The sequence below is a fragment of the Labrus bergylta genome, chromosome 13, assembly GCF_963930695.1.
Source record: "Labrus bergylta chromosome 13, fLabBer1.1, whole genome shotgun sequence".
Taxonomy (NCBI): domain Eukaryota; kingdom Metazoa; phylum Chordata; class Actinopteri; order Labriformes; family Labridae; genus Labrus; species Labrus bergylta.
In genome coordinates, this window is record NC_089207.1 from 789,727 (window position 1) to 806,051 (window position 16,325).

Genomic DNA, 16,325 nt, shown 5'->3' on the forward strand with positions numbered 1-16,325 from the left:
GCCCTTATACCTCCGCGCTTCCCCTGCCTTTGTTTACGGTCTCGACGCCGCCTGCGAGCACTTCCGCCCAGCCGGGTAGAGTGCGTAGCCTCGGGTGTTTTGGCGATCTCAGGGATGAGTCGAAGATTGTTGATTAAATCGTCAGGGAGGTGTATTCCGATATCCAAAAGTTCCTGTCGGGTGTAGGATGTTAAGGCGAGGCTGTTCCGTACGAACAGACCCGAAATTAACAAGAAAATTACTGCAAAATTGCAAATCTGAGAGAGACGCTGGGCCTCGCGATGCACTCGCGCCGCGATGCGCTCGCACCGCCATCTTGGTCTAATCCCTGGAGTGGAAGATGAGTGTGGTGGTTCCCATTTTAAAAAGGGGGACAAGAGGGTGTGCTCCAATTATCGGGGTATCACATTTCTCAGCCTTCTGGTGAATCTTTACTCTAGGGTGTTGAAAAGGAGGCTACGACCCGTGGTCGAACCTCGGATACAGGAGGAACAATGTGGATTCAGTCCTGGCCATGGGACAGTGGACCAGCTCTTTACCCATGTAGGGCTTCTTGGGGGGGGGCATGGGAATTTGCTCATCCAATCTACATGTGTTTTGTGGACTTGGAGAAGACTTATGACCATGTCCCTTGGTCCCCCCATGTGGGTGGTTCTACGGGAATATGGGGTCCCGGGGCCATTGCTATGAGCCATCCGATCTCTATTGTTCACCTATGGTCATGAGCTATGGGTAGTGACCAAAAGAATAAATTGCGGATACAAGTGGCCGAAATAAGTTTCCTCTGGAAGGTGGCTGGGCTCAGCTTTGGAGAAAGGTTGAGATGAGACATTTGAGAGGAGCTCGGAGTAGAGCCACTACTCCTTCGCTTTGAAAGGAGTCAGTTAGGTGGTTCGGGAATCTGATTAGGATGCCTCCTGGACGCCTCCCTTTGGATGTTTTCTGGGCATGCTCAACTGGGAGGAGACCCCAGGGTAGACCCAGAGTTCACTGGAGGGATGACGATCTAGATCGATGTTTTGACCTTCAGTAGATTTGTTTGAATCATTGCTCAACCAAACCATGTATCTCCCCAGATAGAATGGATTGTTACACCCCTAGCAGGAACCTCAGTCACTTCTAGGGAAGTAACAATACACACAACTAATGATGCAATTGTATATCCACCTTTTGTCACAAAATGTTAAATCGTTTCTGCCATGTCTGCATGCCTCTCTTGGTCAGCTACATAATAGCCACATAGCAAAAAGGCAAATGGTTAGTAACTAGAGGTGGGCAGTAAACCACCACTTTCAATACCACTAGTATTATATTCTGACACGACTTTGGTTTTTTGATACCATCATCACCGCTTTAAACAGGGGCGTTTGGTTGTAGTGCACACACGAGGCCACACAGATTGGTCAACCTACTGGCAACAGTTAGAGGTAAATAAAAGTATCATAGACTAATGATTACTTTAGCCCAGCGCAGCACGGTTTTGCATCACGAGTTTACATGCTGAACATGTGTTTAGACCAATGATTTACTTGTCTTCAGTCAAAGTTTATAAAAAGAAACACACTGTAGCTCTGACTAGTGGACAAAAGAGTGGCTTTAAATACTGTTACTCCCTTCAGTGTTCTTGCAAATCTCAGCTAAAAGCAGCTCCGCTAATTCTCAGTTAATTTAATGGTACGTGTATAATTTTAAGACAGCGTATATCCGCATATTTATAGTGATCCACCACTATAGGCGCCAATGGCTCCTTGCCAAAACTCCAAGCAGCTGCTTCAAAAATGGAGGCTGTGAACACAGACCATTTGCACTAGGCTACATGTGCCAACATTTTCATGGTATGCACAAAAGAGTCAGGGAAAGAGTTCAGGAGGTAAAATTGTTCAAGTGGCAACCATGTGGCAGGAAAGAGGAAGAGCGGGAACTATCAGGCGGATGGCCTAAAGGTAATGCATTAGGCCAGGACAGTTTGTTACGTCAGCAGGAAGGGCGACCCAGAGGCTGACCAGACAGGCAGATCAGTTCAGGGGGCAGCCAGGAGGCCTACAAGAAAGGCAGATCAATTCAGAAAGGTGGCCAGGAGGCCTACAAGAAAGGCAGATCAATTCAGAAAGGTGGCCAGGAGGCCTACAAGAAAGGCAGATCAATTCAGAAAGGTGGCCAGGAGTTTTCAGCCTGGCCACCGATGGAGAAACAGCAGCTGTAGGCCAGGTCCATGATGAGTACACAGGATTTGGCAGAGCCTCCAACGAGGACACAGGAGTGGCTGTCAGCAAAAACAGGGGTGCGGAGAAGCTTAGCAGGATAAGGGATGCAGAAGTGCTCTGGAGGAAGAGCGAGCAGAGGCGTTTGTTGGGAACGGACAGCAAAAGTTACTCAGCTGAAACAGAGGCAGACAATGCGCTGCCAGAACAGAGGGCACGGGGAGGCTGAGGCTCTGGGGCACAGGGAGGCTTAGATACTAGAGAGTACAAAGTCAGAGTGACTGAGAAGCACAAGGGCAGGGTTTCTGGTGAACACAGGGGCAGGGTCACTCCGAACTTTGGGTGCCAAGGCTCTAGGGAGCTTTAGAGGCCAATTCTTTGGGAAGCCGGAATGCTCACACACTCGCTCACAAATCTACCAGATCAATTATATGCTCAGTTCATTCTGTCATGTTACTGAAAAACAAGGTGGGGGCCCCAATTTCAAAGAACACAACATATATATTTTCACAAAAGGCAAAATGTGCCAAAAAAACTTACTTTGTTTCTAATGTAAACAAAGTCCAAAAAGTGAAACTTTCTGTGAAGACTGAAATGCATTTGTGGTTTTTCTTATCAAAGTCACTGAGCTTAGATTAAAAAAAAAGTATGATGACAGGATAAATGAAATCATGCAAACCATAAAATAAATGTTAAAAATTACACCTCACAGGATACAACACAGGATCTATGAGAGTGCAGCAGCTTTGCTGAATTTAAATTTAAAATCAAATCATGGCTCAAATAAACTCAATCATGTCTTCATCACACAAACACATTTTCATGAACTCTGTTTGATAATGTTGTTGTGTACTGAGACAGTATGTTATTGTGGCTTTGTTGTTGTGATGTATTGAAGATATATGTTGCGGTATAGCTGTTTTTTTTGTGTAGTTTTTTAAAGTGAAGTGCTCTTAGCCTATTATTGTTTTGATATTATGTGTGAATTTTACTGTGAACTAGTGTCATGTCATTGTTCAGTGGTTGTGTACTGTCTCACTGTTGTGACGATGTTGTTAGTGTATGTTTGTTTCTTCACAGAGACGTTGTCTCTGTCTCCTGCTCAGGGAAAACAGATGTAAATTAGCTTATAGCTAACTCTGGTACAGCTAATTGGCTGTACACTGTCCCTGTCAAAATAAACAAACAGCACATCAGCACATCTCTTATCTTTTTTTGGAGTAACATTTTATCAATGAACTGCCAACTTAAAATATGGTGATGAAATCCACTTGACATGTTTCAAGAGAAAAAAGGCTTGTTCTATTCCTGCCTGATCTGTGAGTGCTGAGAAGATTATAAAAATGACAGATACTCAATCTTTTCTTTAAGATCCTGTTTTTAATGTTTTTCATTATCATTAAACATCGATGGCCTATGATTACCTTAAAACCACATACTATGCATGTTTAGTTCACCATTTTCAATTTGAGATTCCAAACATAAAGTAATCTAAGCAGGACAGCAGCTCTCTCTCTCTCTCCCTCTCTATCGTTAGGCCGTTTTGTCCCAACCCCTCTATTTATCAAAATCAAGATTCTAGTAAAACAAAAATAAGGTAAATTCTTTACTGCATGACCATGTGTCACATATTTGATCTCATTACAATCCCATAATGTCATTCAAAACTACTCATGAAATATACATCAAATGCTTTTATACAGCTAGAGAAAGTATGGAGGGCTAAAGTAAAGCAGAAACACAATAACTATTCAAGTCTGCATGTGTATAAATCCACACACAAAAAAGTCAAAATATGCAACACAGAAAACAAGAATGGATTCATATTATATCACAGGGCAAAGAGGACACACATTGAAGAATTCAATTGAAGCACAATGCAGAAAATAAATGTTTGGTATCTAAAATTCAAAGTTTGATTTACTTGACTTACTGTCCTCTACAGGACTTGAGCATTACATGAGTTTGGCTGCAATATCTTCAGTGTGACAATGAGTCTTATTGATTTTCTAAACCAAGGGTAAAAAAAGGCATAGATCACAGGGTTAAGACAAGAGTTCAAATATACCAAACATATAACAAAAGTAGCAGATGATGCATTGAGCAGGTTATCTTGGCCTGTTAGAGCGACACAATAATATGGGCAGAAACATATCAGAAAGACAATCACGATAATACCAAGAGTCCTGGCTGCTTTTAGCTCAGATTTTATCGCAGTAATTTTCAATGAATGCTGCAGTGTGACAGCTTCAACGTGAGAGCGTATTGCCCGAGCCTGAGTCACAGCCACCACAAATACTCTCAAGTACAAAACAACAATAACAGTGATGGAAAGAATAAATGTTAAAATTAGATCTGCAATTCCTGCAATGTAGTTGACAAATATTACACACTCTCCAACACAGGAATGATACCTGCCTTGCTGTTCCAGGATATCCTTCAAAACCAGACTCTGAAAGATCACAGAACAGATCCAACACAGACAGACACAGACTTCAACTCTTTTTAGAGAGACTTTCCTGGGGTAATGAAGAGGATGACAAATAGCCACATAGCGATCAATAGATATGAGTACCATGGTTCCAACTGAGGAAGAAGTAACAATATATGCTATATACTGATACAGAGTACATATGAGGTCACCAAGCAACCAGCAGCCATCGATGAGCATAATTTGAAATATCATGAGGAGGCCAACGAAGAAATCTGAGATAGCCAGAGAGAGGAGGAGGAAGTTAGTAGGGGTATGAAGTTGCCTGGGGAGGAAAGCAGCAAAATGATCGTTATTATTTGCAGTGTCTAGTATTCAGAAAAAACTGATCAGCAAAGATTAAAGTGGAAAAACATAATATTTAGAATTACGCTGTTACTCTTAAACATAAAAAACATTTTGTTTACTATCTAATACTTCCATGATGTATGAAATATTGTTCTACTTGAAGTGGGAGATAGAGATGATGACCAGCAGGTTTAGAGCTGCAGTGACCAGAGAGATGAAGGACAGCAGAATGTAAGTCAGCATGACCTCAAAGTGAGGACGAATTGCCCGTCTACAGGAGGTGTTGAGGAGTTGTGGAAAGCATGGTTCAGTTATCTCCAAGGTCTCCATCACAGGAGAGAAGAGAAGCAGCTCTGGCAGCTTCTTGACTGAAGCTTCTTATTGAAGTCACTATTTCTATCTTCCCCGCCCGCCCTGTCTCTATTGCTCTTGTTCTCTCTATGGGAATCAATGGTTTGTATGCATTCTTTGCTTGCCTTTCTTAATGATGAGGATACCTGTTGTATATGTGTATGTCTTCCTATGGCAATAAGACAGATTTTGTTGGACTTTTTGGACTTTGTTGGAATTAGAAACAAAGTATGTTTTTGTTTGCCATTTTTGCCTTTTGTTAAAATAAATCTTTTTTTGTTCTCTGATTTGGATCCCACTCTTTGTTTCATAACCAGATAGAATGAACTGAACTGGCCCTGCAGGAGGCCCTGCCCAATCCTTTGTTCCCATCTGATGCCCTGCTCATTCCTGTGTCCTCATCAGAGGCTCTGCCAAATCCTGTGTCCCCGTCATGGAGCTGGCCCACACCTGCCTCTGTTTCCATCTTTACTCTAGGGTGTTGAAAAGGAGGCTACGACCCGTGGTCGAACCTCGGATACAGGAGGAACAATGTGGATTCAGTCCTGGCCACTACTCCTTCACTTTGAAAGGAGTCAGTTAGGTGGTTCGGGAATCTGATTAGGATGCCTCCTGGACGCCTCCCTTTGGAGATTTTCCGCGTACACTCAACTGGGAGGAGACCCCGGGGTAGACCCAGAGTTCACTGGAGGGATGAAGATCTAGATCGATGTTTTGACCTTCAGTAGATTTGTTTGAATCATTGCTCAACCAAACCATGTATCTCCCCAGATAGAATGGATTGTTACACCCCTAGCAGGAACCTCAGTCACTTCTAGGGAAGTAACAATACACACAACTAATGATACAATTGTATATCCACCGTTTGTCACAAAATGTTAAATCGTTTCTGCCATGTCTGCATGCCTCTCTTGGTCAGCTACATAATAGCCACATAGCAAAAAGGCAAATGGTTAGTAACTAGAGGTGGGCAGTAAACCACCACTATCAATACCACTAGTATTATATTCTGACACGACATTGGTTTTTTGATACCATCATCACCGCTTTAAACAGGGGCGTTTGGTTGTAGTGCACACACGAGGCCACACAGATTGCGCAACCTACTGGCAACAGTTAGAGGTAAATAAAAGTATCATAGACTAATGATTACTTTAGCCCAGCGCAGCACGGTTTTGCATCACGATTCTACATGCTGAACATGTGTTTAGACCAGGGATGTCAGGCGTACAGCCCGCGGCCTACGAGGCGTTTTGGGTACATGGGAAATTTTGAAAAAAAATTACGAGATTTATTTTTTAATCAAAATATTTTAAGAAACCATTTTGCGCAGTTGTAATATATTTTGCGAGTGTTTGGCAAAGTAAGGTGTTAATATTCAATAAAGTTGCATGCTTATTTTAAGTGACGGAAGTAAATATCATTTTTCTTAAATTGCCGCGCATTCTTGCTACTGCATTCTTTTTTCCAGTCTATGAAGTTAGCTCAAACAAATATGCTTTCTAAAAAGAGAAAAGTTGATGCTGAATGCAGATTATTTCAAGACAGATGGAAGGAGAATTATTTATTTTGTGAGATTAATGGGAAGCCTATATGTCTCAAAACAAGTTGCTGTGGCAAAAGACTTTAACATCAAACGACACTACGAGACGCATGCTGAAAGATACAACAAGTACACAGGACAACTCCGAACGTAAAAGGTGAATGATCTAGCATCATATCTGCAAAAGCAACAGTCTGTGTTTATCAAAAGCCGAGAGACACACGAAGGAGCGGTCAAAGCCAGCTATGTTATTGCATGTGAAATCGCCAAGGCGTTCGCAGACGGTGAATTCGTACAAACATGCATGCTGAAGGCAGCTGAGCTGGTGTGCCCTGAGAAATGACAAGCTTTAGCGAACATTAGCTTGTCAAGAAATACTGTGGCTGAGAGAATCGGGGATCTTGCTGGGGATTTGGACAGGCAGTTTAAGGAGAGAGTCAAGTCCTTTATTGCCTTCTCTATTGCTATCGATGAAAGCACAGACGTGACTGATGTCGCCTAATTAGGGATATTTATACGTGGAGTGGATTCATCTTTATGTGTCACAAAGGAGTTTGTGGGTTTGGTGCCAATGACCGACACTACCACTGCGAACGATGTCTTTGCCAGCCTTGTCGGAGCGCTGGATAGTCTGGAGGTGGACTGGAGCCACGCATTGAGTGTTGCCACTGATGGAGCACCATCTATGGTTGGCAAAAAGGCTGATATGGTTGGAAAACTCAGGGACAAAGTTCGGGCTGTTAACCCAGGGAAACTGTTTTGGAACTTTCACTGTGTATTACATCGAGAAGCATTATGCAGTAAGAGTCTGAAAATGGACCACGTCAGGCGTGTTGTTATACAAACCCTAACCTAACCCTATCACCAACAGTTTGATGCTCTTTTATCTGAGCACGATTTTACGCACGGTCTGCCATATCACACAGAGGTCCGTTGGTTGAGCCGAGGAGCAGTGCTCAAGCGCTTCTTCGAGTTGCGCACTGATATCTCCCAATTCATGGTGCATAAAGGAAAGCTAGTGGCAGAGCTGGATGAGCCATGCTGGGTTACCGATCTTGCCTTTTTGGTGGACATTACAGGACATTTGAATGTGTTGAATGTTAACATGCAGGGGCGCAACAAACTTGTGACAGAGTACTATGACAGCGTTTGTGCTTTCCAATTGAAACTGGCCCAATGGGAGACGCAGCTATCACAGCGCAACCCAGTGCACTTTCCTTGCCTTAAATCTCTCTCTGCTGATAACAAAAGTATTGACACGTACAAAAACTCACTGTCAGGACTCATGCGCGAGTTTCAGAGTTGATTTACTGTGTTCACTGAGCTGGAGAAGGATTTCACACTTTTTTGCTCTCCGTTCAACACACATGCAATAGATGTGACAGAGGAACTACAAATGGAACTGACTGAACTGCAGTGCAGAGCCCCGTTGAAGGATAAATTTGCAACGGTTGGTTTGGAATCCTTTTATCAATGCCTGGTGTTGAACTACCCGAGGATGACGACATTTGCGTCAAAGATACTCTGTATGTTTGGGACAACTTATTTATGCCAGCAGGCTTTCTCCATGAGGAACCTAGATAAGTTGAAACTGCGCAATCAGCTGGCACACACACATCTGAATGATTTAATGAAGATAAACACTGCTCAAAAACTAGCACCTGATGTTGACAGGCTGGTGAAAGACAGAAAGTGTCTCCCTCTTCCTCTCTCTCTCTCCCTCTCTCTCTCTTCTGACTGTATATATTTAAAATATGTAGTTACGTTATTACAAATGCATAAATACAAATTATACTTAATGTTTACACTTCTGTGTTCGATACAACACTCTGCCTCTTGTTAAAGGCCACTTGTCACTCTTACTGTTGTATGTTCTTATTGTTTTCATATGCAAAATTGCAGTTTCCAAGCACAAAAATGTGTGTGTTACCTGCAATCAATCAAACATACCATAAGTTTTATTTTATAATTTATTGAAACTGTATCTTTTTGGAAAATATTGCAGGGAAAGTATGTTTTTTGTCTGACTTGTTCAGATTTGTTGTTGTTTGCACTTCTGTTAATAAATCAGCTCGAAGATGATATATCCATGTTTCTTGAATTATACTGATGTTGGGACGGAAAAAAATGTCCGGCCCCCCATGAGGTCTGAATGATAAATCAGGCCCTCAACCCATTATAACTCTGACATCCCTGGTTTAGATCAATGATTTACTTGTCTTAAGTCAAAGTTTATAAAAAGAAACAGACTGTAGCTCTGACTAGTGGACAAAAGAGTGGCTTTAAATACTGTTACTCCCTTCAGTGTTCTTGCAAATCTCAGCTAAAAGCAGCTCCGCTAGAGCTCAGGTAATTTAATGATACACATATAATTTTAAGACATCAGACATAAGACACTTTATTTTCATTGGATGCAATACAACGAGTTATGTTGGTGACAAACAGCCCAGCAGCAATGTACGAGATAAAAATAAAATAAAATGTAAAAAATATACTACCAGCAGATTAAAGACAAGGTAAAGTAACAGACAAAATACAAATTATACAAAACAAATCATAATAAAATTCTCCTTTTAGAATTATGTTGGAACGCAAAAATTTCCCCCATGGGGGATCAATAAAGTTTATCTTTATCTTTATCTTTTATCTTTATTAAGAAAGCATCATAACAGGAAATCCTGTGTCTTTGGCAGCAGATTATCACAACTCTGCAGTAGAGAAACAAAAATTAAAGCCACTCAGACTGAGAAGTTATAATGTTCTGAGGACTGGACACAGTGGCTTTTTATGTTTAGAAATGAGTTGGGTATTGCATCAAACAGCCTAACTTTTAAAAAATGAACACCACCATCCAAGTACCTCAAGTAATCTCCCAGTCCTACATCTGAGACTGGAAAACTGTAACAGCGAAGTCAGGTGCTCCTCAAAGTGTTATTTTTTACAGCCTGTTTATTAAAAGTTTTGGTCAGGGGTTCTCCTCCACCACTTAAAACATCCCCAGCCAAGCGATGTTTTTACTTCTCTGTAGCTTCCCAAAAGTATTCCAACATCCAGACCTGGACTAATAAGGTTGAACGGGCCCCTCTATTTATCAAAATCAAGATTCCAGTCAAACAAAAATAAGGTAAATTCTTTACTGCATGACCATGTGTCACATATTTGATCTCATTAAAATACCATAATGTCATTCAAAACTACTCATGAAATATACATAAAATGCTTTTATACAGCTAGAGAAAATATGGGGGGGTATGGAACACAAGACTGGATTCATATTATATCACCGAGCAAAGAGGACACACATCGATTCAATTGAAGCACAATGCAGAAAATAAATGTTTGGTATCTAAAATTCAAAGTTTGATTTACTTGACTTACTGTCCTCTACAGGACTTGAGCATTACACGAGTTTGGCTGCAGCATTTTCAATGTGACAATGAGTCTTATTGATTTTCTAAACCAAGGGTAAAAAAAGGCATAGATCACAGGGTTAAGACAAGAGTTAAAATATGCCAAACATAGAACAAAAGTAGCAGATGATGCATTGAGCAGGTTATCTTGGCCTGTTAGAGCGACACAATAATATGGGCAGAGACATATCAGAAAGACAATCACGACAATACCAAGAGTCCTGGCTGCTTTCATTTCAGATCTTTTGGCAGCTAATCTCGTTGATTGCTGCAGTGTGACAGCTTCAACGTGAGAGCGTATTGCCCGGGCCTGAGACACAGCCACCACAAATACTCTCAAGTACAAAACAACAATAACAGTGATGGGAAGAATAAATGTAAAAATTAGATCTGCAATTCCTGCAATGTAGTTAATAAAAAATATACACTCTCCAACACAGGAATGATACCTGCCTGGCTGTTCCAGGATATCCTTCAAAACCAGACTCTGAAAGATCACAGAACAGATCCAACACAGACAGACACAGACTTGAACTCTTTTTAGAGAGACTTTCCTGGGGTAATGAAGAGGATGACAAATAGCCACATAGCGATCAATAGATATGAGTACCATGGTTCCTACGGAAGCAGATACAACAATATATGCTATATACTGATACAGAGTACATATGAGGTCACCAAGCAACCAGCAGCCATCGATGAGCATAATTTGAAATATCATGAGGAGGCCAATGAAGAAATCTGAGATAGCCAGAGAGAGGAGGAGGAAGTTGGTAGGGGTATGAAGTTGCCTGGGGAGGAAAGCAGCAAAATGATCGTTATTATTTGCAGTGTCTAGTATTCAGAAAAAACTGATCAGCAAAGATTAAAGTGGAAAAAACATAATACAAAAAAATGAGTGTTCCTCACTCTTAAACATCACACAATTATAATTTTTATTGTCTAATACTTCCATGATGTATGAAATATTGTTCTACTTGAAGTGGGAGATAGAGATGATGACCAGCAGGTTTAGAGCTGCAGTGACCAGAGAGATGAAGGACAGCAGAATGTAAGTCAGCATGACCTCAAAGTGAGGATGAATTGCCCGTCTACAGGAGGTGTTGAGGAGTTGTGGAAAGCAGAATTCAGTTATCTCCAAGGTCTCCATCACAGGAGAGAAGAGAAAGCTTTGTGACTGCAGCTGTATCTGATCTGAACTTAAGTTAGCTTTACTCTTCCTGCTTGCACCACCTTTCTTCCCTCCCCTTCTGCTTTTCTGCTGCTGTAGCTTCACCCATTGAAACTACAGACCTATTACAGATCACCTCACTCCCAGAATCGAAACTCAATGTCCGCCATCTTGCTTGGTAGCTATAGTAACAGGCTCTGTGGATAAAGTTGATAAGAACGAAGGTATGCTAAAAGTATGTTTCAACTTCAAACTTATATGGATGAAGCGGATTTTGAAAGTCTTGAGCTCGAATTGTATGTTCGTGGCTATCTCTACGAGCCGCAATATAGAAAAAAGGTGGATGCTGCCGACAGAAAGGTCTCGTGCCACGGCTTCTGCCGCATCTGAGGCACGATTTTTTCTTCAGGGGTGCAAACTTGTTACCTTTGGGCGACATTTGCCATTTTGGATCCCAAATAGGTCATTTGTGTGATTCATTTAGATCTGCAATAAAAATATTTACAGGGAGGGGCGGGTGGTAAATCTTCGATGCGAGCCGTCATGCTTCTTGCGGCCGGCGAGCACGGTCCTGCGAACGTTAAGTCATTTCATACTGTTGAGGTCAGAGCGGTCTGATTGCTCAACACGGCCTGAAGAAAGTACTTCCGGGCCCTACAGTCAATCATTGCAACGCGATTGGCACGAACTCGTCCGCATTGTTACAAAAATCTTGGAGGTGCTCGGCTGGGCGCTCTGACCCTCCCTCCGCGGACAATTCTTGCGTCGACCGCAAGCAAACATCCTGTCTGATCATATTTACAGTTTGGCAGCCATAGGTAAAGATGTTGAGAGAAATGCGTGCGAGCTTGAAGGTAACTTCATCCAGCTTTCTGGTTCATTATTATCTCAGGCAACATTAAAGTGACAGCTGGTCAACAAATATAATAAGGTAGGCCAGAGGGAATATAAACTTAATGAAAATCAGCGGTGAACTGAAGTGTGTGTGTGTGCACCAATCCAAGATGGCGGCGCACACATTTGTCTTCTGATTCCAGTGTCTATGTATGTGTATTTTAACAACTTTTACTGCTCAAGTTTTAGCTTGCGTATGGAACACATACCTCCTGTCACCTCTATGAACAGCAACTAATCAAATCGACAAAACATCATTGTGATCTGCAAGTTTTTTGCGACTGCTGGCCTCTCACCTCCACCAGTTCACAAACTAACTGGCTGAGCCGTGTGGACTGTGTACAATCCCTGCTGTTCAGCTGGATTCCCTGCCTATATAGTGCGCCTGTTGGAGAGTGGATAATCTGGTTGCCGGCGATATTCCACCTTGGATCCCCTGCGGGAGTGCCTCTGCTGGGCCTGCCTGCGGCGAGCTGTCAATTGGCTGTTGGTTGCGGGCTGGGGTCTGCTGCGTCTCCTGTTTTCGGTGGGTCTGCTGTCCGGGCACCTAGACACCTGGTTCTCCCGGCTTCGTGGGTTGGCTGTCCGCGGGATTGCTGAGCTGCTGGCAGTTGGTTGGCTGGTAAGCTTCTAACTGCTAGCCGATCTGCCCTCCAGGCTACGTGGGTCTTTTGTCCCTGGCTACTGGGCTGCGGGCAGTTGGTTGGCCGCTGGCTGTCGGTCTCTTGGCTGCCTCGCTGGTTGATCGGGTTTCCAAACTGATCTCCGCTGCGGTCCTGCTGCTATCCTCCTGCTATCCTCCTGCTGTTGACGACTCCAGACTATGCTAGTTTGCTGTTTATGGAGCTAGCAGTTGGTTAGCTGATTAGCTGCTAGCCGCTGGATCCTCCTACACCGTTCTGCTGCACGCTGGCTGCTATCCCTCATCCAGGCAGCGTGAACCCGCTGCCCTGCTACCAACAACGCTATCCGGCGTGCTACCGCAGGTGACTTACCACTCGTCTTTCTCTGTTGTCCATTCCCGAACATTTCGTACTTTTGACTCCTGGCCACTCTGACTTTTAGGCTGTTACAATGAAGCTACTTCTTGACCTGTTCACTTTGTTCTCGCTATTGGATTCAAATATATTTCAAATATGTGCTGATGCACCTGGATACAGGCCATTGCCTCCGGGTCTGCCTAATGTCATGACCCTCACCTGGTCCTTTTGTGAATTGATGTTTGTGTTCCCGTTTGCCTGTTTTGAAAGATGCAAACTACCCTTGTTTGATGTGTATCTCTGTCTTAAAAAAATATTTCACATTGTCAGAGATCTCACTTATTGATCTTCTCAAGCATTATAATGATGGTTCTGTACCAACACTAAATGCAAAGAAAAAAGGTTTTATTCTATTCTACTTTTACTCTCAGGCAATGTTAAACCAAATCCAGGCCCTGCACTGAATACTATTGCTACACCTGATGAATTCAGAGCCAGAACTAGCCTTGGTATTATTCATATTAATGTTCGGAGCCTTGTCCCAAAATTGGACCTAATTAAAATTTGGACACAGTCAACTGATACTGATATTCTTGTATTGTCTGAAACCTGGCTTCGTAAGTCAGTCTCAGACAAAGATATTTTTATTAAAGGTTACAATGTCTTTCGTTGTGATCGGCTCAGAAAAGGTGGTGGCGTTGCTATTTATGTCAAAATTAAGTTCCATGCTACCATCCTAACATCTGTGACCATCAGCAAGCAATTTGAACTTCTTGGCCTGAAACTTGAATTCTCTCAGGGCCAGTCTATCTCAGTTTTGGGTTGTTATAGACCTCCTTCAGCCTGTTTGGAAGCCTTGTCGTCCTTATCTAGCTATGTTGCTGGACTAAATTCCAGTGAGCTACTTTTGGTTGGGGATCTAAATTGTGATTGGGTGTCCACAGCCTCGGACAGCCTCAGATCTGTTTGTGACTCTCTAAACTTGTCTAAACCCACAAGATCAACCCTACTAGACCTAATTTTGACAAATGCCCCTCATAAGTATACCGATATAGGGGGTTTTGCAAATGATTTAAGTGATCATTGTGCCATTGCAACAGTTTGAAATGCCAAACTTCCCAAAACCAAGCCTCGGCTTCTTCAAATAGATTTTAAAAACTTTTATGAGCAAGCTTTTATACATTATTTGGCTTGTTTTGATTGGACCAGAGTTTCTCTCTTTGACAATGTAGAAGTATTTTTATGACAGATTTTTGTTTTTAATAGACAAACATGCCCCGTTTCGCAAATTCAGGGTTAAAGGGCGAAACAACCCCTGGTGTTCAACAGAAATTGGAAATCTACTTAAAGATAGGGATGTTGCCTGGACCAGGGCAAGGAAATAGTAAACCCCAGTTGATTGGCTCCTCTTTCGCCAGCTTCGTAATAAATGTACAACCCTAATTAAGAGGGCCAAATCAGAGTATTTCATCTCTGAAACCACAAAAAACCTTAATGACCCAAAGAAATTTTGGAAAGTCATAAAATCTTCTTCTGGCCACGTGTCACCCAGTGATGTGCCGGCCCACTTAGTCAAAGAGTTTTGCATTCTGACTGACAAATCAGCCATGCTAAATTGTTTTAATGAACATTTTATTTCAGCTGGCTTTTTATTTGACTCCTTGCACCCTGATTTGCTAAAATCCGACAAAAATCAGGATAATGCGTCACTGGCATCTGAGGTTGATAGTCAACTTACTGTTCATCCTTTTCACTGCCAGTGTCAACCACTGAGGTGCAGAGAGCATTACAGAAACTGGACTCCGGGAAATCAGCAGGTCCTGATAAACTTGAGCTGTTCTTTGCATTTTGGCAAAAGTATTTGAAAAAATCATTAGTGAACAACTGAAGGATTTTTTGGATGCCAATAATGTGTTGTCTAAGTATCAGTCAGGTTTTAGAAAAAAACATAGCACTGTTACAGCTGCTCTTTAGGTTTTAACTGACATTATTGTAACAATTAACTGTAAGCAATTTTGTGTAGCTCTCTTTATCGATTTATCAAAGGCCTTCGATACAGTTGATCACGGATTATTGATCAAAATCCTCCATCAAGTTGGTTTATCAAAGCAAGCAGCCTCCTGGTTTGGCAACTATCTGTCAAACAGAACGCAATGCGTGCAAATGGCAGGATCCACCTCTTCCTTTTTAGAAATCTCAAAAGGGGTGCCCCAAGGTTCGATAATAGGACCTATTTTATTTTCCATTTATATCACTAACGTGTGAAAATTTGTCAAATGGCATGTATCACTTTTATGCTGATGACACTATCATCTATTGTTGCTCAGCATCTGTTGCTGAAGCTTTTGAGTTTCTGCAGTCAGCTTTCAATGTTGTCCAGTCTCGTTTGAAGGAACTAAGGTTGGTCATAAACAATGCTCTCTCAGACTCTGCCCTGAGAGCTACTTGCATAGTGACTGCCCTTCACATCACCCCTTAGTGGAACATGGCAAGCCCTGTTCTGCAAATTTAGAATAGAATAGAATTTAACTTTATTGTCATTACACATATACAAGTATAGAGTAACGAAATGAGGTTTGGCATCTCACCAGAAGTGCAAATAAGCAGAAAGTGCAAGAGTCTGTGCTATGTACAGTAATTGAGTGCAAGAGTCTGTGCTATGTACAGTAATTCTGTGCTATGTACAGTAATTGCAAAATTTACAGATGTAGACAAAAAAAGTGAATTATTAGGTAAATCTGGATGGCTGGATTAATGGGATGCAATAAATATAAATAAATGCTATAAATAAGTAATGCTACAAAATAAGTGTGTTCTTAGGATTATAATATACAGATTAAGATGCAGTGAGCATGCTATACTAATAATATACAGATTAAGATGCAGTGAGCATGTTATACTAGTTTACAGATAATATAAAGAATATGGACATAATATGAACATACTATAATACAATAATACAGATGGATGAAAGATGTGTGTGTGTGACCAGGAGG

General features: G+C 41.8%; 1 protein-coding gene and 1 pseudogene across 1 annotated transcript; both read right to left on the reverse strand.

Annotated features, from left to right (window-relative positions):
- Positions 1–3,583: 3,583 nt before the first annotated feature.
- Positions 3,584–4,940, reverse strand: LOC110002566 (trace amine-associated receptor 13c-like). Its single transcript, XM_020658193.2, has one exon. The coding sequence runs from the start codon at positions 4,885–4,887 to the stop codon at positions 4,141–4,143; it is 747 nt and encodes a 248-aa protein (XP_020513849.2). The 5' UTR covers positions 4,888–4,940; the 3' UTR covers positions 3,584–4,140.
- A 4,861-nt stretch (positions 4,941–9,801) lies between these two features.
- LOC136181239 (trace amine-associated receptor 13c-like) lies at positions 9,802–11,434 on the reverse strand (annotated as a pseudogene).
- Between the last annotated feature and the right edge of the window lie 4,891 nt (positions 11,435–16,325).